This window comes from Lissotriton helveticus, chromosome 5_1, assembly GCF_964261635.1.
Source record: "Lissotriton helveticus chromosome 5_1, aLisHel1.1, whole genome shotgun sequence".
NCBI classification, from domain to species: domain Eukaryota; kingdom Metazoa; phylum Chordata; class Amphibia; order Caudata; family Salamandridae; genus Lissotriton; species Lissotriton helveticus.
Window position 1 is genome coordinate 490,441,198 of NC_136065.1, and position 23,802 is coordinate 490,464,999.

The 23,802-nt window shown below is 46.1% G+C and overlaps 1 protein-coding gene across 1 annotated transcript in view; it reads right to left on the reverse strand.

The window, feature by feature from the left end:
- Positions 1 to 16,394, reverse strand: part of LOC144754686 (protein-arginine deiminase type-3-like) — a 92,771-nt gene extending 76,377 nt beyond the window's left edge. The window contains exons 1-2 of the mRNA XM_078642807.1: positions 16,158 to 16,394; positions 4,750 to 4,930 (exon numbers count right to left, since the gene is read on the reverse strand). Of these exons, the coding sequence (XP_078498933.1) occupies positions 4,750 to 4,930; positions 16,158 to 16,249 (273 nt within the window). The 5' untranslated portion in view covers positions 16,250 to 16,394. The remainder of the gene's footprint in view (positions 1 to 4,749; positions 4,931 to 16,157) is intronic.
- Between the last annotated feature and the right edge of the window lie 7,408 nt (positions 16,395 to 23,802).

Sequence of the window (23,802 nt, forward strand, 5' to 3'; positions counted from 1 at the left end):
CTGTAATAAAGCGTTTAAATGACACTGTACAAATGCTCAATTAGGTGGTGATTTTTTCTCATTTTCTTCACAAATAATAAAATGCAGGTACAGCTGAAAGGCTTAGGATTCAAAAATATCTCTAGTAAAATGGATGTGTCAATGATTATTTTTTAAATATTACATTTTGTATTCTAAGCATATGCCAGCCATGTTTAGATAGCTAAACGTTTTTTTTCTTCCTCTTATGGCATATGCTTGCATTAAAAAAACAACTAAAAATGAATGTAACCATTCCACAAGCTTTCGAGGACCACACCTTTTGCTTTTCCTTTCTCCCACTGTACTTCATCATCTGTCCTTTAATTTGCAGGATGCTGCTTCATTATTTTTCTCTTACCAAAATTGCACAAAGAAGAGAGGAAGTGACCAGTGACATAGATTGTCTGCAGCACATCCTTTAATTCGAAATAGAGCCTGGTTAGAGAAGAACCCGTGGCTCAAACCTGCCTTCTGCCTTGGCTTGCCCACATATGGGAAAGACATTCGATTTTGGCACATGTTTGGATGGATTGGCCATGTGGCACAGAGGAAAGAAACCTGGAGGACAGGGTGGCCTTTTAGGTGGGGTGGGTGGATGGAAAAATCATCAGCTATCTAGCCTAGTAAACAGTCCACAGGGAAAACACAAACAATGTTCATGTAGACATGTTTATAATTTTCCACTGCCCCCAAAATGTACCTGAAAATGGTCTGTCTTGCTTGCTTCATTCCCTCATACACTTTGGTATGAACAAATATTCCAGAGCCACTTTCTGTTCCCAGTATACAACTGACTATGGAATTTTAAGGTCTATCTTTAACTTGTGAAGAAGATGGAGGCATTGTTGCACATGGGGGATTTCAGCATGGGGACACAAGGCCGCAGCACTGACATGTGCACTGGAACACACATGCCCGTGGTCAATTTGTAAGAAAAGCTTAGTGAGTAAGCATGCACCTTCCAGCACCCCATCCAGTACACTGCCACCCAGGAAAAAAGGGGTTCGAATCCACCATTCTTCTTCTGCTCACCGGTAGATAAGTCCATGGGACAAGTTCAGAGCATGCATGACAAAGGAAGGTTGAGGGGAAACAGTAGAAGAATGTCTGACAACACCCACTCATTTCTCCATCCTCTCTGCTCATCTAGCACAAAGTGACACGTGAGCATCCTACTTCAAACTATCTGACACCCTTCACTGGCCCGCTGCTGAAGCTTGACAGGCGCAAAGGGCAAACAGCACCCTCCGACACCCCATCGCACACAAAGAACTGAAGTCCTACCAAGAAAAAGAGGGATATCTACAGGACACACTAACAGGACTTATTCTTGCGTTTCCAGTACCACAGACGTTATAAGGCACAGGGAAAGATGGCATGTGCCCAGAGCGCCACCTTTCCTCTGTGAAAGTGAACTTTCGCGCTTACTCACTTACGTGTATGTCTCTAACTCATCCGTTAACCCATTGACAGGGGCTCGAATTCCGCCGCGGTGCGGGCATTTTAATCAATGGGCAGGGTTTGGACGTCCCCCGGTCGTCCCCCGCACACGCCCACCGTCAGATGGGACGGCCGGGGGCTGTCCTCAGCATGGAACGGTTTAATGTATAATTTAAGACTATTTCTTATTGAGTACTAGTAGCATAGGGCTTGAATTAACAGAAAATGGGTAATACAATTAAAAGTTGTTCCAAACAAAAGCGCCTAGAATATTTCTTGCCGGGGGACCCCAAAAGTCTTAAGGTGACACTGGCCACGACCACACCTTCTCCAAAGACTCCACTGCATTGGACACAGAGAGCTCACTGCAGTCCTGCTGTAAAATGACAATGCACTTCTCGCTTAAAAAGGGGGTAGGAAACTTTTCTTTAGCTACCAGCCAAGGGCCACATTGGGATGCTAATACCCACAAGTGCCCTGCTCTGTGCTCTCTCCCCTGACCAGGCTGAAGAACTGTACTACCTAACCCACAAGAGAAAAAGAGGGAGAATACAACAAATCAAAAGTGCTGGTCATTTGTTTACCTTTTCCAATTATTGAAAGGCCAACAGTGGATAGGATGAAAAATAATTTGTCTTACATTCTGAATATGGATTTGACTCTCAAATAGACGTGATTTCTCCATGTGTTTGCTGTTTGGGTTCATTTTTTAATAAAAAGGGAACAAATAGAGGATTTCACTTTTTTCCCAAAATATTAATTGTCATGGTCTTAAAAAGACATTCCAGGTCGGTGAAACACTGGCCAAGTGTCAAACCTCCCAGTTTTCGCACACGTGAAGTGAAAGGCCCCAGTGAAGGAAGGACCTCAAGACCTGGCTCTAACGATGATCCCAGCACCTAACAGAGTCCCGCCCCAGCAGCTTGAGACCCTCACGGATGAGTAGCTGTGCTTTAAAAACCCCTGATTGATTGATTGATTGACTGAAAGGCTCCGAGGGCCTGATTCACAATGAGAATTCTCATCGTGGAGATCCTGCCTCGAGTGCGGCTCCCTCGACTGTGGGGCCTCCGCTACGAGTGCGGAGGCCCTTTGTGAATCAGGCCCTATGGGGCATATTAACAAGAAGGGCGCTAAAATTATCGCCGCTTTAGCGGCAGGAAACTGCCACTAAAGCGGCGATAATGGGCTTGATAATATGCCTTTGAGAATTCCCATAGAAGCCCATGTTCACACCAGAACATGGGCTTCTATGGGAATTTACAAGTGCATATTATCAAGCCCATTATCGCCGCTTTAGCTGCAGTTTCCTGCCGCTAAAGCGGCGATAATTTTAACGCCTTTTCTTGATAATATGCCCCGTATATGTGCTCTGTGCCGCATCAGTGCTCAGTGGGAAGGTGGGGCCTGCCACATGTGTAGGGGGAAAGTCAATACCGCCAGAGGACCTACACTCAAGGAAGAAATAAGTGGTCGAGTGAGCCAGTGAAGAGGAATACGTGACCCATACAACAGGTGAAGGGGCTGAAACATGGCTCACTCATAAGCAGCTTAGTACGACTCAGAGAAGAAGAAGATGGTCAAAAGGAAGCCTAGTAGAAAAAAGAGCGCATGATCCAAAGATAGACCTAAGTGAAAGAAGTATGTGGCCCAGGAATAATCGAGGAAAACAAGGAGTGTACCAGTCCTAGCAGTGCCCTAGAAGAAAAACAAATACACTGTCCAAAGCTGACCCAGAAGACAAGAAGAACGGTTGACTCTGGTGAGGCCCAGAAAAAAGAATTCTTGTTCCAATGGTGACCAAAAAGCAAAAAGGTCTTGTCCCATTTGAGATGCTGACTTAAAATATCTTGCGCGAGGGCAATGTATTGAGCCTGGCACATCCTGAAAGAAAAGTCCAAAATGGGCCAGCAAGAGATGAGAAGGCCTCACGAGGCACTCAGATAAAACAACAATCCTCGCCCTCACAATACCAGCCTTCAAGTTCACTAGAAAAAACATGACCACCTTATGGCAAATCCGTCAAAACCTTGTCATTTGTAGCATGTAAGGCGAGATATAGCACTGGCAGTGCCTAGCATCAGAATACCAGCCCGCGTACAGTACCACGTTCTCCGCCCATGAACATGACGCTAGACAGTGGACTGCTAAAGACTAGGGGACATATTTATCAAAATGTTATGCATTGCAGTGAACCAAGTCAGCTTGCTGTGCTTTGGTGTGCTGTGTAATAGGGAAAGGGCAGGAATGCACCATATTTAACAATACACAGCACATTCCAGTCATTTTCAAGAGCAGGCGCACAATGTGCTGCCTAGTGCCAGCTTAAAGATGCAATGGTGCAAGGGTGCCTGTGTTGTTAGCTGGATTGTTTTTTTTGTGCAGGAAGGGACACCTTCCTGCACAAACACAATCCTGCAAGGCATTTTCCTCTTTCCATGTGTGCTGCAGAATGCAGCACACATGGAAAGAGGAATTAACGAGGAGAAATAAAGATATTTCTCCTAGTTACGCCTCACCTGGAGAGCGTAGCCTTTTGATGCATTCCCATGTTTCCCACTTATGGTAACTCTGGAAATGTGCCAAAATCCATGGGTGGATGCACGGGAGCACCCATGCTCCACCCATGGAATGCCTCCCTGGAGCAGAGTAATGCAATTCAGTGATTTGCACTGCATTGTGTTACTCTGGATGTATCAAGCCACTCAGGGCCAAGCAAGGTGGCCTTGCGTGGCTTGATAAATCATACTTAAGGATTTGCAACACTTTTGCGCCCAATTGCATGGCACCAAAAGCAACACAACCCTTTGATAAATATACCCTTGGGAATCTACCGAAGAGCAGACTGGAAGTAAGCAGTCTATCAAGAGCTGGATTGGAATTGTTCTGAAACTAGCTATCCCCGAGGCTATCAGCATCCAAGAAATGAGAGCAATTGTCCGCCTCAAGCCAATTAAATGACTACAATATTAATCCATTCACAAACACTGGGGACTTTCCAGGTTTAATATTCTGTGAAGAGGAATGTAGTATACTTGTGTGCATCTACCATTCATGCTGACCCCTCACCACTACCACAGGATGAAGATGCGGTTTCAAAGCGTTCTCGACAGCTGTTACTCGAGTTTCAGTACCTGGTCTTTCCAGAAGAACTCAATCCAGCAACTTTAACAAACCCCAAATTCACACCCTAAATTCATCCAGGCATCCCTCACTCATGACTTGCTTTCTCATTCACCCATTAAATCATTGGGGCATTTGTGCACTCAATGCATGAGAACAACTTACTTTGATGTCATTGGGTTCAGTGCTGAGTTTGGTGGTAGTGATTGAGACCTCCAGATTTTTGTCCAGAGGCCACTTCCCCGCTTCTTTTTGGATAGTTTCACTTGAAAGACGACTTGCAACCTTCACGTCTACTCCTAGACTTCCTTCTATGTCAAATGTGGTGGCATCAAGTGGGGCTGATCTGGAACAGAGATGTGTGTTAGAAAATTGTCCTTTAAGCGCATTAGCAACATCACCAGCTCTGTTGTTGGGACACTTGCTCAAGTCCAGCGTTGTTGGGCACTCAACTCTCTTGGCAGCCTCAGAACCACTGCTATGGTGTAGCTCCTGTCAGTGGCTCAAGAAACAGGGGTGTAGTTATTATTAGCACAGCTTGTGCAGTGTCACCGATCCCAGTGATATAAGGAACCCGCTGGTCCCCAAATATAGTTGTTTTCACCTAGGGAATGTGGCCTATTTCCTTGCTTGCAATAGAGTCCATGGCTCCCTTGCTACTAAAAGGCCAAGAAAATATGGTTACACACATGCACCCATGGTCCACATTGAGCGGCACGGGGTCCAAATATCACATGTAAAAATGTGCATGATAAAATACTACATCAAATACATCTATCAAACCACTACATGCAAGTAAGAAAAGCGTATGAGGATGTGTTTTTAAGGATGTAAATATATAATTACATTGACATTGAACAACTGTGTTATTCTAGTATTGTAAGAAATTGGGTTGTAGGTCGACTGGGGTACGAGACCTAGTCAAGCAGCAACCACAATCCTAGACAGGGTAAAAAGGAGGCAACCGCTAAATTAACATGTGTTCACCTTCTAATAGCTTGGCACAGAACAGGCAGGGTTAACTTAGAGGCAATGTGTAAAGTATTTGTGCATTACTTCAAACAGTAAAACAGTGAAAACACTATACAAAAAGATTCTACACCAGGTTAGAAAATAGCTTTTAATTTAATAAATAAAACAAGACTGAAACGACAAAATACAAAACATTTTTAAAGAATAAACTGTAAAATAGTGTTTAGAAGCAATAAGAGCTTACTTAGGCTATCTGATTGTGCAGACAGGGCCAAAGTAAAAAATTTAGGCTGACCACGTTGGAGCGTAGGCCGGATACAGAGACCCAGTGATGCCCACTGAATAAAAGTACCTTAATCCTGGCTGCATTGACATATAAGATGTGGGGTGCGTCATCCTGATCCACGCAGCAACAGGAATGTGTTGGCTCCAATTAGTGAAGAGCTGCGATGCGGAGATTCGTCATCGTCCTCTTTGAGGATGCCGCAATGGGTATGCGAGGACTCTGCACAGGGTAGATCGTTACATAGTGGTTGTTCCAAAGGTGATTCGTCGTGCTGATCCACACAGCAGAAGCAATGTGATAGTTCTGGTCCACTCAATGGTAGCGATGCACCAGTTCTGATCCATACAACAGGGACGATGCACTGGTTCTTATCCATGCAAAGGCAGGGATGCGCAGGTTTGACAAATGATGTGTGGATTTTGTGGCATCAAGCACCTTGGGCCCACTTCCAAGGCTCCAGGACTGGGGTTGCACCACTTGGCAGGGCAGAGTCACAGATGGGAGAGTCCAGGTTCAGAAGCTGGTAGGTTGGAAGTCTTTATGTCCTGAGACGTCAGATTAGGAGGCCAGCCATCTAGCCTTTGAAATCACTTTCACTTCAAGTGGTGCAGGTCCAGTCCTTCTCTCCCAGACAGGGGAAAAGCAGGCAACAGGGAAGCACAGCAAGGGAGGTGTCCAGCAAAGGAGCAGTCCAGTGAGTGGCAATCCTTCAGCAGCAAAGCAGTCATTCTTCCTGGTAGAATCCTCACAGGTCCAGAAGTGTACTGAAGTCCTGGTATGAGAGTTCCAGTTGGGCCTTTGAAGTGGGGAGACTTCAAAGACAGGCCATTGAAGTGCAAAGAGGTTCTCCCTTCCAGTCCTGACTCCAAACTCACTAGAGGGGGTATGCAGCCCTTTGTGTGGGGACAGGACACAGCCTATTCAGGTGTAAACGAGGTGTGGTGCAGTTCCTCTCCCCCAGAATAACCCATCAAGTCACACCTAATCTTACTTTGTGTTGCACTCCAGGGGGGATGCACAAAGCCCAGTTGTCACCCACCCCAGACTGATCAGGGACAGGCAGCAGGCACCAAATGGCTAAAGAAAGAAAATGCCCAGACGTGGGTCCCTTGCTCACTTTGCCACTGGATTTAAGCTAGCCTGGCTGAAGAGGGGTGTTCCCCGAAACTGGTCCCAGGATGCTTGTTTCCAGTTCAGGGAAGACCTGGCTTGGCAGTTTGGGCTGAACTGCTCCCATGAGACACCAGGTCAAGACTGATTTGTATATAGGTCGGTCTGAACTGAGGTGGCGAAGCGAGCTAAAGAATGATGATGGATTCAACCCAGATTTGGTACTGGGGGGGAGCGTCTGAAACGTTTCATCGCTCCCCTCATAATCTCCTTGTGTTACTTTGTTCCCCCTAAGTTGGCAGGGTATGCCCAGATGTGGGTCCTTTGCTCACTTTGCCACTGGATTCAAGGTAGCCTGCCCAAAACTGGTTCCAGGGTGCTTGTTTCCGGTTCAGTGAAGACCTGGCTTGGCAGTTCGGGCTGGACTGTTCCCATGAGGCACAGGGGCAAGATTTATTTGCACATAGCTGAGTCTGAACTGAGGTGCCAAAGTGAGCTAAAACCGATGATGGTTTCAACCCAGATTTGGTACTGGGGGTGAGTGTCTGAAACATTTCAGCGCTCCGTCCATCACCTCCTTGTGTATGCTTTATTCACCGTAAGTTGTCAGGATATGCCCAACGTGGGTCCCTTGCTCACTTTGCCTCTGGGCTGAAGAGGGGTGTAACCTGAAACCGGTCCCAGGATGCTTGTTCCAAGTTCAGGGAAGACCTAGCTTGGCAGGTCGGGCTGGACTGTTCCCATGATGCACAGGGTCAAGACTGATTTGGATATTGCTGGGTCTGACCTGAGGTAGTGAAGTAAGCTACAGAACAATGATGGATTCAACCCAGATCTGTGACTGGGGGCGAGTGTCTGAAAAGTTTCAGCGCTCTGTCCATCATGTCCTTGTGTTTGCTTTGTTTGCTCTAAGTTGGCAGGGTAGGCCAAAACGTGGGTCCCTTGCTCACTTTGCCACTGGATTCAAACTAGCCTGGCTGAAGATTGGTGTTACCCCGAAATCGTCTGAGGATGCTTGTTTATGGTTCAGGGAAGACCTGGCTTGGCAGTTCGGGCTGGACTGTTCCCATGAGGCACAGGCTCAAGACTGATTTGCATATATCTGGGTCTGAACTGAGGTGGCGAAGTGAGCTAAAGAACAATGATGGATTCAATCCAGATTTCTGACTGGGGGTAAGTGTCTGAAAAGTTTCAACTCTCCATCCATCATCTCCTTGTGTTTGCTTTGTTTACCCAAAGTTGATAGGGTATGCCCAGACGTGGTTTCCTTGCTCACTTTGCCACTGGATGCAAGCTAGCCTGGCTGAAGAGGGGTGTTACCCCGAAACCGGTCCCAGGATACTTGTTTCTGGTTCTGGGAAGACCTGGCTTGGCAGTTCAGGCTTGTCTGTTCCCATGAGACACAGGGTCAAGACTGATTTGCCTATAGCTGGGTCTGAAATGAGGTGGCGAAGTGAGCTAAAGAAAGATGATGGATTAAACCCAAATCTGTGACTGGGGGCGAGTGTCTGAAAAGTTTCAGCTCTCCGTCCATTATCTCCTTGTGTTTGCTTTGTTAACCCTAAATTGGCAGGGTATGCCCAGACGTGGTTCCCTCGCTCACTTTGCCACTGGATTCAAGCTATCCTGGCTGAAGAGGGGTTTTATCCCGAAACCGGTCCCATGATGCTTGTTTCTGGTTCAGGGAAGACCTGGCTTGGCAGTTCGGGCTGGACTGTTCCCATGAGGCACAGGGTCAAGACTAATTTGCATATAGCTGGGTCTGAACTGAGGTGGCGAAGTGAGCTAAAGAACGATGATGGATTCAATCCAGATTTCTGACTGGGGTAAGTGTCTGAAAAGTTTCAGCTCTCCGTCCATCATCTCCTTGTGTTTGCTTTGTTTACCCAAAGTTGGCAGAGTATGCCCAGACGTGGTTCCCTTGCTCACTTTGCCACTGGATTCAAGCTAGCCTGGCTGAAGAGGGGTGTTATCCCGAAACCGGTCCCAGGATGCTTGTTTCTGGTTCAGGGAAGACCTGCTTGGCAGTTCGGGCTGGACTGTTCCCATGTGGCACAGGGTCAAGACTGATTTGCATATAGCTGCGTCTGAACTGAGGTGGCGAAGTAAGCTAAAGAACGATGATGGATTCAATCCAGATTTGTGACTGGGGGTAAGTGTCTGAAAAGTTTCAGCTCTCCATCCATTATCTCCTTGTGTTTGCTTTGTTTACCCTAAATTGGCAGGGTATGCCCAGACGTGGTCCCCTTGCTCACTTTGCCACTGGATTCAAGCTAGCCTGGCTGAAGAGGGGTGTTATCCCGAAACCGGTCCCAGGATGCTTCTTTCTGGTTCTGGGAAGACCGGGCTTTGCAGTTCGGGCTTGACTGTTCCCATGAGGCACATGGTCAAGTCTGATTTGCCTATAGCTGGGTCTGAACTGAGGTGGCGAAGTGAGCTAAAGAAAGATGATGGATTCAACCCGAATCTGTGACTGGGCGTGAGTGTCTGAAAAGTTTCAGAGCTCCATCCATCAAACCCTTGGTTTTGCTTAACTTTCTAAAAGTGGCATTTCCTGAATTGTAATTTAAAATCTGACTTCAGCATAAGTTAGGATTTTCAATTAGGATTTCAGAGACATTATCTCTTCCCAATTGGAAATTACACGTATAAAATCTAATAAGGCCTTTCGTAAAGGTTTGAAAACATAGCTTTTCTTACATTAAACTTCAGGCTTAGGTGGGGGGAGCTTTCATTTCAGGGCCAGGACACCTTTTGGTAATAGTGCGCTCTATAAATGTTATAAACAAATAAAGAAATAAGGTAATCCGAATTGTATCCTATTAGAGAGATAGGCCTTGTAGTAGTGAAAAACTAATTTAAGAGTTTTTCACTACCAGGACATGCAAAACTTAAAAGTACATGTCCTGCCTTTTAAATGCATAGCACCCTGCCCTCTGAGTATTTCAGGGCCTACCTTAGGGGAAACTTATATGTAACAAAAGGGAAGGTTTGGGCGTGGCAAAAGAGTTATTTTGCCAGGTCGACATGACAGTGTGAACTTGCACAAACTAGTTCTGCAGTGGCAGGCCTGAGACATGGTTAAAGGGCTACTTTAGTGGGTGGTACAATGAATGCTGTAGTTCCACTAGTAGCATTTAATTTGCGGGCCATGGGTACGGGGGTACCATTTTACTAGGGACTTAAAAATAATTTAAAAATGCCTATTGGGGATGAACCAACATTACCTTGTTTAGGGGAGAGAGCACAAACACTTTAGCATTGGTTATCAGTGGTGAAGTGTGCTGGGTCCTAGTACCAGCAAAAACGAGATCAGAGAACTGGAGGGAGGCAGGAAAAAACTTGGAGGGAGACCACCGTATGGCTGTCAGTTCCTTCTTAAATGCTGGCTCTAGGATTTCCAAGATTGAGTGCTACCTATTCTTTGCTCACCTCTCCTTCTTCTCTTGACAGAGACGCAGCCAAAAGCTCACATATCTGACAAAGGTGTATAGAGTGCCCTCCACCCTCAAATTGTGATAACCTCTAGAATAATTCAAATTTCAAATACATTTTTGTTTTTGTAATATGGTTTGAAAATCATACGCTTGTGAAACAGTCACTAGCAAAATAATAAATATTTTCTCAGCTACCAAATCTGGGACTTTAGTCATGGGCTCTACCGGATCCAGCTAGCCATGCTGCACATGACTCACTTGTGCTTGCGGCGTCTGGTTATTTTTCTCACACTCTTTACTGTAATATCAGAAGTAGTTTTTCCTCTCATCCACACAGAGTTGTAACAAAAGTATTCTGTGTTCCTTGTAGCTTCTGATGACTTTTTCTATCCAAATATGGTCAAGTTCTTAAATTCAATGCTGGCTTTTCTATATACCAGCATCTGTTCTTTTTGCATTTGTCGCCCTAAGTGGGAAGGGTATGCCCAGACATGTGTCCCGTGCTCGCTATGCCACCAGATTCAAGCTAGCCTGGTTGATGAAAAGTGTTACCTCGAAACTGGTCCCATGAAGCTTGTTTCTGATCCAGGCAAGACCAGGCCTGGCAGTTCGGGCTGGACTGTTCCCATGGGGAAAAGGTTCAAGACTGATTTGCATATGACTGGGTCTAAACTGGAATGGCATGGCGTGCAAAAAAACTATAGATTTAACCCAGATCTGTGACTGGGGTGAATGTTTGATTAATTCAGCGTTCCGTCCATCATCTGTTCTTTTGGCTTTTCCATATACATCAATCCATCATGGATCCAGTGTGGTGTATAGATAAAAGCTACAGTATAATGGTGACTTATGAACCAGTACTCTACCAGAACTGTTGGTATGTGGAGTGTCTTTTGACTAGCAGTAAGAGTTAATTAATTCACTGATCAGGTTGGTTGGGTCTGCTTACCAGATTTGATCTTAGTCTAACATAACCCCTTTAAGTTCTTTCTAACATTTCACTGCACCCAAGTGTATTATTGACTTTCGCCCCCCTTTGCAGTGCTTGTGTATTTTGGGCAGATAATGATAATCACTATATGGCCATATTCTCACTATTAGCAAGTGCTCACAGTTTGTACCATAGGGTGTAGCGCTTTTAGGATTATAGATGGATGTACGTTGTTACAACGCATGCTTTTACCACGCATGCTGTTACAACGCAAGTTTTACAACGCAAGCCTTTACAACGCATTGCTTTGGGGGGGGTGCTGGATAGTGAATAGTTTAATTTACTATTCCAACTCCAGTCCCCGTGGATAGTAGGGAAGGTTTTGGATAGTAAATTAGAACTATTCCCTATCTTAGAGCGCCCCCCAGTGCAATGCGTTGTAATGGTTTTTGTTGTAAAACCTGCGTTGTAAAGGCACTGCGTGGTAAAGGATGTTTCCCTTATAGATACCCCTTCCTTTCTTACTCCTTAAGCCTTTTTGCTTGTCCCTTTCTCTTTGGATGGGTCTGCCACTTCCTATTCTGTCATTCTGCATGTAAGTGTCCTCATGTCAGAATCATCTTCTTCCTCCCTTTCTTTCACTCCAGAGTGTCTAAAGTTTTCACAGTTATCTGCTCTCTCGTCTCACTGGACCTTGTTGGAGCATCCTTCAAAAGCTAGCACTCCTCATCTTCAGTTTATAGCGTTCTTTGGCTACCTCTTATATAAGAGTGTTGGATCAACATTTTTTTTACACTGACTTTAATTTAGCACATATTCATCCTGTTTAAAGAACCTCTCCCCCTCTCTAACCAAGGCACATTTAATTTGACCATGACATTCTTTCAGAGTTTAGTTCTGACAGTCATCTCCTCCATGTATGTTTTGAAATATCTGTTTTGGGAATATTTCTTCTTCTCTTCTGCTGCCATGTTGGCCTTCTGTTCTTCTGCCACTACCCCTTGAGGACCTTCTATTACACTCCTCCACAGGGACAGGTGCTGTGTTTTTTTTTGTTTGTAGGATGGATGAAAGAAATACAGCAGAAACAATTACTTTCCTTCCAAATCAAACATATGGTCAGGTGGGCAGTGGTTTATTATGGCCACCATAATAGTTGACAAGGGTCATTTATTTTATTTCAAAGCAGAGGCATAGTGGACATGAGCAAAGAGGGAGGACAAATGATCAATATTTTATGTACATCTACTTTTTCTTAATTGTGGGCTTCAGTTTAATGAAGGACAGCCCAATGTTAAAAGATCAGGACTCAACCAAGACGGAGCATGCTTACAATAAGGCATATTTATTCTATTTAATGAACAGAAGTAAGAGTAGTAGGTTTGGGTGGAATAAAAATCGTAGCAGCAAGGTTGCGGGATAGAGAAAGAGAAAAATCTCCTCACTAAGGGTTAGTGTTAGTAAGGATTATTTTTTTTCAGCAATGTCGGACTGCAGATTAACGTATGCTGCTTTGGCCAAGTTGCCTGCCAGAGGCGTGCAAAGGAAGGACCGATTGACAAAGAACTAACAAGGGTTTGGAGATCTGCAGCCGCGGCCCATGCCGGTAAGAGCGGTCGGGCCGGGTTGGAGGGATTTAGAAAGACGACGACGAGGGAAAATGTATTATTCATTTAATTTCCCCTCGTGGTCATCTGTCGATCCCCCCTTAACCCAGCCCCACAGCCCTACCACTCTTACCTGCATGGGCCGCTCCTGGAGATCTGAAATGGTTGGTCATTGAATGGAGTACTTTGGGACGATGGAGACACTATGTAAGCCCCAGGTGCATTGCAATCCAATCCTTAAAGTCCAAAGGAGGTGGTTCTTTCTATGTTTTGTGAAGATATCCTATGCATCAGACCTATTTCCAGTGTAATGTAAAATGATGGCTCTGAAGTTACCCCCAGTGAATGAATTTTAGTCAATCTGCTTCAAACAATGTCATTTCTTGCAGGGGTCTTGTAATCTCTACATATGATATCTTACTGATGCGCGTTCTCTTTTTTTCAGTGAGTAGATTAGTACACAGGCTTTTTTTAAGTCATAAGTTCTGACAAGCCCCATTCTGCGTCTTTCAACAGACAGATTTCCCCCAAGCCCCAAGGGTCTCCATATATATGGTGAATTCTGGTAAGTTTTAGCCTATCTTCAGTGACATGATCCTACATCAGACCCACGTGATACTTTTTAGGGCCTGTGGGCTCTTTTCAGTGACGTGGGACTTAACCCTCCCTTCAAATATTTTTTAAGTAACTAAAGTGGATGTCAGTTTTTTATCATGGATAGATTTCTACCTAGAAACAGATGGGTGATACATTTTAGTTTGTCACTGTCTGTAATCAGTACATATATGTCACTCTACTGTGATTAGTTCTGGTAGCCCTATGTGATTATCCATGATTGGCCACAGCCTGTTTTAAGGACAGATATTGACCAAGGTCCCTGCTCGTGTTTGGTTGGCCTCAACCTGAAATCAGTGAAAGAATCCTCTCTATAGGACTCCAGTGCCAGTCCCATCTGGGGGATGAGCCTTTCTGCAGTCTCCTTTTGGACAGACAACTGTATTCTTAACTCTGTCTAGGCCTTCTCCTCAGTTCATGAGTTATAAAATGCTTATTTAAACACAGTAACCACATCAAAGCAATATATCGAACTCCTAGGCTCTAGAAATAAATGAAGACCTGACTCACAGTCTAACATTCCATGATCTGATTATATGTAATTATATGTAAACAACGGTTTCATTGAAATGCATGATGTGTAATGAGAGCTGACTCCACCCTGAAAAGCAAGCTTGGCATCTATGTTAATGTGTCTGCAAACACAAACCTCCCCCTCCTAATGGATCGAGAAAATAAAGCTGCTCTTGATACAACTAAGGGGCATATTATCACACCAGAACATGGACTTCTATTGGAATTCCCAAGGGCATATTATCAAGTCCATTATTGCCGCTTTAGCTGCAGTTTTCTGCGGCTAAACCAGCGATAATTTTTAACGCCGTTCTTGATAATATGCCCCAAAGTTATTTTTCTCGACCCAGTAAAAATGTGACCTACAAGAATTTCCTAGGAGAAACCCTATCTCCAAAGCCCACGTGTGGGTCTGCCCCGTTATTCCGGATATGTCTCCCCTTGACTATTAAAACCATCCATCCACAGTCCCATCGCATTGCCTCCCTGCGAAAATAGCTCCTTTTACAAGAAGATTCCTTGAAAAGAGCATCTTCCCACAGCCCTAGCAGGTTCTGTGTGAGTGCAATCTATGCTAAAATACAAGGATGTCAGAAATCCCCTTCTATAACCTGTCGTCGTCGATATCCTTATTAGAGACTGGTTCCTACATTGCTCCTCACCTGTAATAAGATACTGACATTACTACTGGACTGTAATGATTCCTTGCAGTTTAGTTGTGACATTGCAGTGCCTGCTCCCCGAGCCTGCAGGGAGCATCACAATGAGCTTCCAGGGCAAAATGCCAACTGCAAATTACATTAATAAAGTAAAGAGTAGCCTGACAGCTGCCTTTCTATCTAGAAAGAAACGCAGTGGTCGGCTTACAAGGAGACATTTCAATGAAACTAATGTAATTATAGAAAAACATTTTGTAATATCATCTGAAGAAAAGGGCTAGCTAAGTTTGAAAGCTAATGTATTATTCATCGCTCTCAGTTTATATTCAGTTGCCCAGTAGGATTTGTCAAAAACCTGAAGAGCCTAGATTTAAAGTGACATTTTTGGGAAGAATACTAATGTATTTTACTGCTGGACTTCACTACAGGAGAACACGAAACTAGGATCATACCCCACGATTTCTACAACATCAAACTGTCTTCCAGAGTGGCATGCATCAAAGCTCTTATTATGTGTGAAATAAATTACAAGCTGCATACAGGTATGTCTTTCGTTCCACAGGATACTTTCCACATTTACTCTGTATATCTACAAATAGAAAAACGTCTTAATCATAATCATGAAGAGAAGAAAGAATGAGGTTGGGGACAATAATTATGCTACCGACCTATGTTATATGGAAAAAGTGCAGTGTGTACTCTAAAAGGATACTTCGCTTTGGAGTTCCAAGACTTTACAAAGTAACTCCCCCTTCGGCCTCATTCTCTGTTGGGTCAAGGGGCCCTACTTTGACTCAAATAGCCTGATCACTTATGGAGCATCTTACCCCATTCAGGACTACATTTCCCGATACAGGCATATGTTTCCAGTCTATCCATTCCTATGGAAGCAATTTCTATTATCACAAATGGAAGTAATTCCTGTTATAACAATGGTCCCTACAATAAACATCTCTCCGCGGCTCCAGGCTATTTCCCCCAAATGCAAGATTCCAGGTTTCATAGCACGTAGGAAATAGGTGAGCGGAGTCCAAAATTACCTTTTCCCTCCAGTTCTGTGCAATTTCGAATTTGAACAGCCGAAAAGGGAAATGAGATGCATAATCCAGAAACCTGGACCTTTTCGCACATGTATAACACTGACCCTGTTCGTAGGAGGAATTTATTTGCAGAAACACAAGGGAAGATACCTGACTAGGTTAGTGATAGCAACCCCCAAGGAGACATGAATCCATCCGAAATTGATTCGCACCCGTTAAGCTCCACTGGGCATCACATTCCGCTTTTCCACAGCATCAAAAAGAGTAAGTTTTTGCAACAGCTATTGTACCTATAACAACATCCCTGTGAAATGCCCATGCTTTCAATATGATGATGGGCCAAAGGTGTGGAAGATGATGGGGTATCAGTGCTCATCAAAGATACAAAACATATCCTGCTTACCCACAGATATCCACAGTGGTCGGTGTCCCCACCACACACACTGACTGCGTAGGTAAGTTGAGGGAGACAGGGATGGCTCTTTGCTGAGACATGGCTGTCCGGCTGTCCTGCAGTCGCTTGGGATGAAGATGCCCAACTGTGCTGTTGACTCTATGGCTGTCCGGCTGTCCTGCAGTCGCTTGGCATGAAGATGCCCAACTGTGCTGTTGACTCTATGGCGAGCTGTGTTCAGGTATTCCATGACAACCTGACTAAAAAGGGAAACATTTTAAGTCCCTCCCCTTTCCTAATTAGCTAGATACGTTTGATGAATACTTTTGCATGCATATGGCTAGGAATGACACAAGCTGCTGTCTCCTGTTTAATTGGCAGTGACTCTTGGCATTACGTGGCAGGTGACTTCTGACGTGCTTCCAGAAGATGATGGGGTTACTTCTTTGAACCTGCTCAACCAGAGGTAAGAGGACACTAGAGGTGAACACAAACCTATTGTGTACATTTCCAAACTGTTTTGTTTTAGGTTTCTACAGGCAGTGTCCCCTTTTGCAAATTGTGAACTGTCATAAGAAATGTTTCTAATGTGGAGTAGTCATTTTGACATGTTTTCTTGTAAGGTTTTATGTTTGTCTCTTGAAATGGAAAGGTGCTGGGATATGGTGGACTCCCAGCTCTGCTATCTACCATGAAAGAGGGTCTGAATCACACTTGCTTTTACATTCAAAACCTTGACTGTGACTGTGGAGCAGGAGCCTGGTCAGGGCACATCTGAGAAAAAGGAACATTATCTTTTAGTAAAATATTCAGGACGATGTGTGACCTCAGACCACTGCAAGAGTGAAAACATTTAGCCCAGAGGCTAAAAGCCTCATTAGAGATAGCCAGCACTTCCCAGTAAATGCTGATACCATCAGATGTGGAATTAACTGTGAGCTCAATTGCCACATCATTCTGAGTTCGAATGAGTCATAACATGCACCAAGCACCAACAAACTTGAGAAACTTAAAAAGGCATGATGTGGCTCTTGTAAATTCATTAAGCTAGGAATAAAATGAATATGGCGATAAATTGTGACATACATTATTTGCCGCAGTCCTTTGGGCTAACACCAGTATTTTCAAATTTCAGTTCCCATGTGTAAACTGGTTTAAGTACACTGATAGTACCAGAAACCCTTCTGATAAAGGATAATAGCTGCTCTGCATGTGCCAGATCTGAGACTCCACCTTTAGACATGTGCAAGATTGCATTCCAGTGGTGAGGACAATATGTCCTCCCGATTTCCATTGTAGTGCCGTGTTTGTTTTGGACTCTCAGAAGGAAAACTCTGGGAGGTACCAGGACTAGTTCCACAACCAGCTGTGCCTTTTCATCTCTAGACATTTCTTGGAAAATCGCACTGAGCCTGTTCTGATTAATATCTAGTGCAGCATTGTCTCAAAATTAATGGCTGTCTCTTGGCTTTATTCCGCCCACTGATCAGGGCGTTGCATTCAAATTCCTTGCAGAGACATCAATTTAATTCGAACGTGTCAAATGATGTGGCTCTGTTCTTGTCTCAGGAGTACAACAATTGACACGAACAAAAAGTAACAGGCCAGAGTTTGGGATTGGCACAGGTATTTGTAGGATTGTGATCGGGACAGAGGACGGCATGGGGTGGCAATGATTTTTAAAAATCACTTTGGGATTTATTCACAAACCTGTCCATTGAAAAAAATATCTTCATTTTTGCTTGTCTTTTGCAACTAATTCAGGAGTCTGTGTTTTTCTGCCTTTCATTCCTGGACTTTATGATGTGTACCAATGGACATGGTAAGTGCTGTGGTTTTGGAATTACAACTTTTGATGAATGTGCGTGGTTATTTCTCAATAACACTGCAAACCAGGGATTGTGACCCTTGGCAAATGTAAATTGGATTTTAATTCTTGAAAATACAAAGCAGAGCATGAGAAACAGCAACATTGTACTACTTGCTAACTACCGGGGATTCCAAATGTTTGTTGTTCAACATGGGCCATTAAAAAACTATGGTTAGCGCCAATGCAGGTTAGAGAAAATTGCAGTATTTATGTTTAATATTTTATTCCTATGATTAAAATAAAGATTTGGTGGGAGCTATCAAAAGATTTTGTTGTAAATTTGACTGAAAGTATCAGAACTTGTACATAAAGATTTAAGTTATAACATTTTGATGCACATTATGGCTGGCATGGGAAATGAAAGACACACAGATGGAAGCAATGCAGAGCAAATCAAACATTCACCCCAGTCAAGAGATCTGTGTTAAATCCATTGTTCTTTTGCTCAACATGCCACTCCAGTTTATTACCAGGCATATGCAAATTAGTCTTGACCCTGTGCCTCATGGGAACAGTACAGCCTCAACTACTAAAGCCAGGTGCTCCCTGGACCGAAGACAAGCATCCTGGGACTGGTGTCGGGGCATCAACCCTCATAAGCCAGGCTAGCTTGAATCTGGTGGCACAGTGAGCCCGGAACCTATGTCTGAGCATACCTGACACAATTAGGGCGAGAAAGCAAAACACACACAGATGATGGATTGAATGCAGAGCAAATCAAACATTCACTTCAGTTAATAGTTCTGGGTTAAATCGGTCGTACTTTTGCTCACCATGCCACCCCACTTTAGACCCAACATATGCAAATCTGTCTTGTCTCTGTGCCTCATGGGAACAGTCCAGCTCGAACTTCCAGGCCAGGTCCTCCCTGGACCACAAAGAAGCATTTTTGGACCAGTTTCAGGTGAGTCTCTGAAAAGTTTCAGCGCTCCGTCCATCAATCAATCAATCATTCAATAAATCAATCATTTAATTTATAGGGCGCACTACTCACCTGTGAGGGTCTCAAGGTGCTTGGGGTGGGGGTTGCTGCTACTGATCGAACAGCCAGGTCTTTAGAAGTCTTCTGAAGGTGAGAAGGTCCTGGGTCTGTCGAAGGTGGGTGGGCATTTTGTTCCATGTCTTGGGGGCGAGGTGGGAGAAAGATCTGCCGCCGGTGGTCATACGGTGGATGCGTGGGATGGTGGTGAGGGCGAGGTCAGAGTAGCGAAGCTGGCGGTTCGCACTGTGTAAAAGGAGAGTCGCTTGTTGAGGTATGCTGGTCCAGCGTTGTGGAGTGCTTTGTGGGTATAGTTGAGGAGCTTGAAGGTGATCCTCTTGTTGACGGGGAGCCAGTGCAGGACTCTCACGTGGGCAGTGAAGTGGTTACGGCGGGGGGTGTTGAGGATGAGGTGGGCGGAGGTGTTCTGTATGCGTTGAAGTCTTTTCTGGAGTTTGGCCGTGGTTCCTGCATGGAGGGCATTGCCGTAGTCCAACCTGCTGCTGATGAGGGCTTGGGTGACCGTCCTTCTGGTTCCTGTGGGCATCCATCTGTAGATCTTAAGAAGCATGCGGAAGGTGTTGAAGTAGGAGGAGGAGACAGCGTTGACTTGCTGGGTCATTGAGAGCGATGAGCCCAGGATGAATCCCAGGTTGCGTGCGTGGCTGGTGGGTGTCAGTGCATCTCCCAGTGTTGCCAGCCACCAGGAGTAATCCCAGGCAGAGGGGGTGGATCTGAGGATGAGGACCTCCATCCTGTCCGAGTTCAGTTTCAGCCAGCTGGTCTTCATCCATGCTGCGACGGCCTTCATTCCTTTGTGGAGGTTGGTTTTGGCGGTGGCTGGATCCTTGTTGAGGGAGACGATCAGCTGGGTGAAATCGGCATAAGAGGCGAAGTTGAGGTCACACGATCGGGCGATGTTGGTGAGCGGTGCCATGTAGATGTTGAAAAGGGTCAATCTGAGGGATTATCCTTGGGGTACGCCGCAGGTGATCTTGGTGGCTTTGTATCGGAAAGGGGGAGGCGGACTCTCTGGTTCTACCGGTGAGGAAGGAGGTGATCCAGTCCAGCGTTTTGTCGCGGATGCCTTAGTCTTGGAGGCGTGTGCATAGGGTGTGGTGGCAGAAGGTGTCGATGGCGGCCGAGAGGTCCAGAAGGATGAGGACCGTAGTTCCGCCATTGTCCAGCAGAGTCCTTATGTCGTCGGTGGCGGCAATGAGGGCGGTTTTGGTGCTGTGGTTTCTGCAGAAGCCTGATTGGGACGAGTCCAGAATGTTGTTCTCCTCTATGAGGTGGGTCAGTTGTCTGTTGACAGTCTTCTCGATTACTTTTGCCGGGAACGGAAGCAGGGAGATGGGCCAAAAGTTCTTGTGGTCCTTTGGGTCCGCCTTGGGTTTCTTGAGTAGGGTGTTGATCTCATCGTGTTTCAAGCTCTCCGGGAAGGTTGCGGTCTCGAAGGAGCTGTTGAGATCTTCCGGAGTTGGGGTGTGATAATGGAGCTCACTTTGTTGAAGATGTGGTGGGGACAAGGGTCGGATGGTGAGCCGGAGTGGATAGTGTTCATGACTGATGGTGTTGTCGTCGTTGACCTGGTGCCAGGACAGCAGGAGGACAGTGTGCTTGGGGGGCGGTGGGTCTGAAGTGTTGGTGTCTGGCGGGATGTCTGGGTGTTTAAGCTGTCGTGGATGTCGGCGATCTTGCGGTGGAAGAAAGTGGCTAGGGAGTCATGGAGGTCTTGTGAAGGTGGGATGTTGTTGGAGCTGGGGTTTGCGAGTTCTTTCACGATGTTGAAGAATTCTTTGCTGTTGTGTGCGTTGTTGTTGATGCGTTCATTGAAGGAGCTCCTTTTGGCGGTACGAATTAGTTGGTGGTGTTTGCAGCTGGCGTTCTTGAGGGCTATGTGGTTGTCCGGTGTCTGTTCATGACGCCAATTCTTCTCGAGTCTTCGGCAAGTCTGCTTGGAAACCTGGAGGTCGGTGGTGAACCAGATGGCCCTCCTGTTGGTGCATCTGTTGGAGGGTTTCCTGATCGGGGCAAGGGTGTTGGCGCAGTCGTCAATCCATTGCCTGAAGTTGCCATTGGGTCGGTTGGTGGGGCTCGGGCAAGGGTGGCGATTAGCTGGTCTTCGGTGACATTGTTCCAGCTGCGATGTGGGATTCATTGTGGCTGGTTGTGCGTGGTGTTTTTCTTGAAGGAGAAGTGGATGCAGTGGTGGTCGGTCCAGTGGAGTTCGGTCGTGTGGCTGAAGGTGACGTGGTTATTGGCGGAGAAGATGGGGTGGAGCGTATGTGGGTGGGTGTTGTGATGAGCTGTTTGAGTCAGAGAATGGTGAGGTTGTCAATCAGGGTGGTGGAGTTGCTTTTGTGGGCATTCTAGAGGTGGAAATTCATGTCTCCAAGGATGATGTAGTCTGTGGAGGCAAGGGTGTGCGTGCTGACGACATCAGTGATGGAGTAGCTGAACTGTGGTCAGGGTCCGGGGGTCTGTAGACGAGGGTTCCTCTAAGGGTGGTGTTGTGATCGATGTGGATCTGGAAGTGTAGGTGTTCGGCCGTGCTGAGGCTGCCTTTGGTGCTGGTCGAAATTCTGAGTGTATTCTTGTGGACGATGACGATTCCTCCTCCTGTCTTGTTGATGCGGTCCCTGTGGGTGATCTTGTAGTCGTCCGGGATGGCCTATGAGATGTCGGGGGCGGAGGAGGAGTTCATCCAGGTATCTGTCAGGAAGGCTACTTCTGGGGAGTATGAGTCCAGTAGGTCCCAGAGTTCGATAGCATGCTTGTGAACGGATGGGGTGTTGAGAAGTAAGCATCTGAGATGGTTGCATCTTGCCTTGATGGGAGGGGCAGGGTGTGCCGATATTCAGTGGCTGGTGAAGCTGCAGCTTCGGCAGGTGACGGGTCCCTGGGTGCGCTTCGGGGTGGCCTGGAAGCAGGTGGATGATCGGCTGGTGTTAAGTTTGTGGAGGTAGTTGGTGTCGTAGCGGCGTCGGGTGTCGTGGCGCTCGCGGGGGCCACAGGGTCTGGTGCTGGGCGTGGTCCAGGCGCACACTAGCTACGCGGCCGCGCAGCGGCCTCCATTAAGAATAAGGGTGGGCTTAGGTCGTGAAGTAGAGCTTCACAAAGCTACGCAAAGTGCACTTCGCACTACGCGAACTTCACGTAGTACTACGCGAGCTGCATAGTAGCATGTTCGCACCATGTAAGATGCGTTTTCAAGGACTGCACAGTGCGGACAAGCATCCGGCACTGGGCAATCATTGAAAATGGCATCTTGCACAGTGCAAGCTGTCGTTTTCTGCCGCTCGAGTAGATTTTTACTCGAGCGGCAGCTTTCTCAACGCGGACTGGTAGTTTCTCATGTGCGACCACTCGCAAAGAGAAACCTGACCTCCTCGCGTTGAGAATCCCGCCGGGATGTCATTTTGCTTGCTCGCGGACGCGAACATGACGTTGAGGCCCGCGAACAAGCAAAAAATGACCGCTGCACTACGCTGCGCTACCCGTGTTCGCACTGTGCTACGTGCAGCTCGCGTAGTGCGAAGTTACGCAAACTTCACAAACTACGCGAGCGTAGCGTAATGCTTCACCCAGGGTTAATTAAGAAGGGGAGGTGGGAAGGAGGAGCAGATGGGAGGTAGGTGGGGGCAGCGAATGGGAGAGCGAGGGGGGCAGGGCCCCAGGGGTATGCCCAGATGTGGGTCCCTTGCTCACTTTGCCAATGGATTCAAGCTGGCCTGGTGGCAAAGTAGGCCAAAGAATGATGATGGTTTTAACCCTGATCTGTGACGGGGGTGAGTGTCTGAAAAGTTTCAGTGCTCCGTCCGTCCTCTCCTTGTGTCTGCTTTGTTTGCCCTAAGTTGGCAGGGAATGCACAGAAGTGGGTCCCTTGCTATTTTTGCCACTGGATTCAAGCTAGCCTGGCTGGTTAGGGGTGTTACCCCGAAACCGGTCCCAGGATTATTGTTTCCAGTTCAGGGAAGACTTTGGTGGCAGTTCTGGCTGGACTGTTCCCATGAGGAACAGGGTCAATGCTGATTTGCATATAGCTAGGTCTGTACTGAGGTGACGAAGTGAGCTAAAGTACCATGAGGGTCTCTACCAAGATCTGTGACTTATAATGAGTGTCTGAAAAGTTTGAGCGCTCCCTCCATCATCTGGTTGTCTTTGCTTTGTTTGCCCTAAATTAGCAGGGTATGCCCAGACGTGGGTGTCTTGCTCACTTTGCCACTGGATTGAAGCTAGCCTGGTTGATGAGGGGTGTTACCCTGAAACCGGTCCTAGGATGCTTGTTTCTGGTTCAGGAAGACTTGGCTTGGCAGTTTGGGCTGGACTGTTCCAATGAGGCACAGGATCAAGACTGATTTGCATATAGCTGGGTTTAAACTGAGGTGAAAAGTGAGCTAAAGAACAATGATGGTTTCAACCCGGATCTGAGAAAGGGGGTGAGTGTCAGAAAAATGTCAACCCTCTGTCCATCATCTCCTTGTGTTCAGTTTGTTTGCTCTAACTTGTCAGGCTATGCCCAGACGTGGGTCCCTTGCTCACTTTGCCACTGGATTCAAGCAAGCCTGGCTGATGAGGTGTGTTACCCCAAAACCGGTCCCAGGATGCTTGTTTCTGGTTCAGGGCTGGACTGTTCCCATGAGGCATAGGGTCAAGACTAATTTGCGTTTAGATGGGTTTGAACTGAGGTGGCAAAATGAGCTAAAGAACGATGATGGTTTCAACCCAGATCTGTGACTGGAGGAGAGTGTCTGAAAGGTTTCAGTGCTCTGTCCATCATCTTTGTCTTTGCCTTGTTTGCC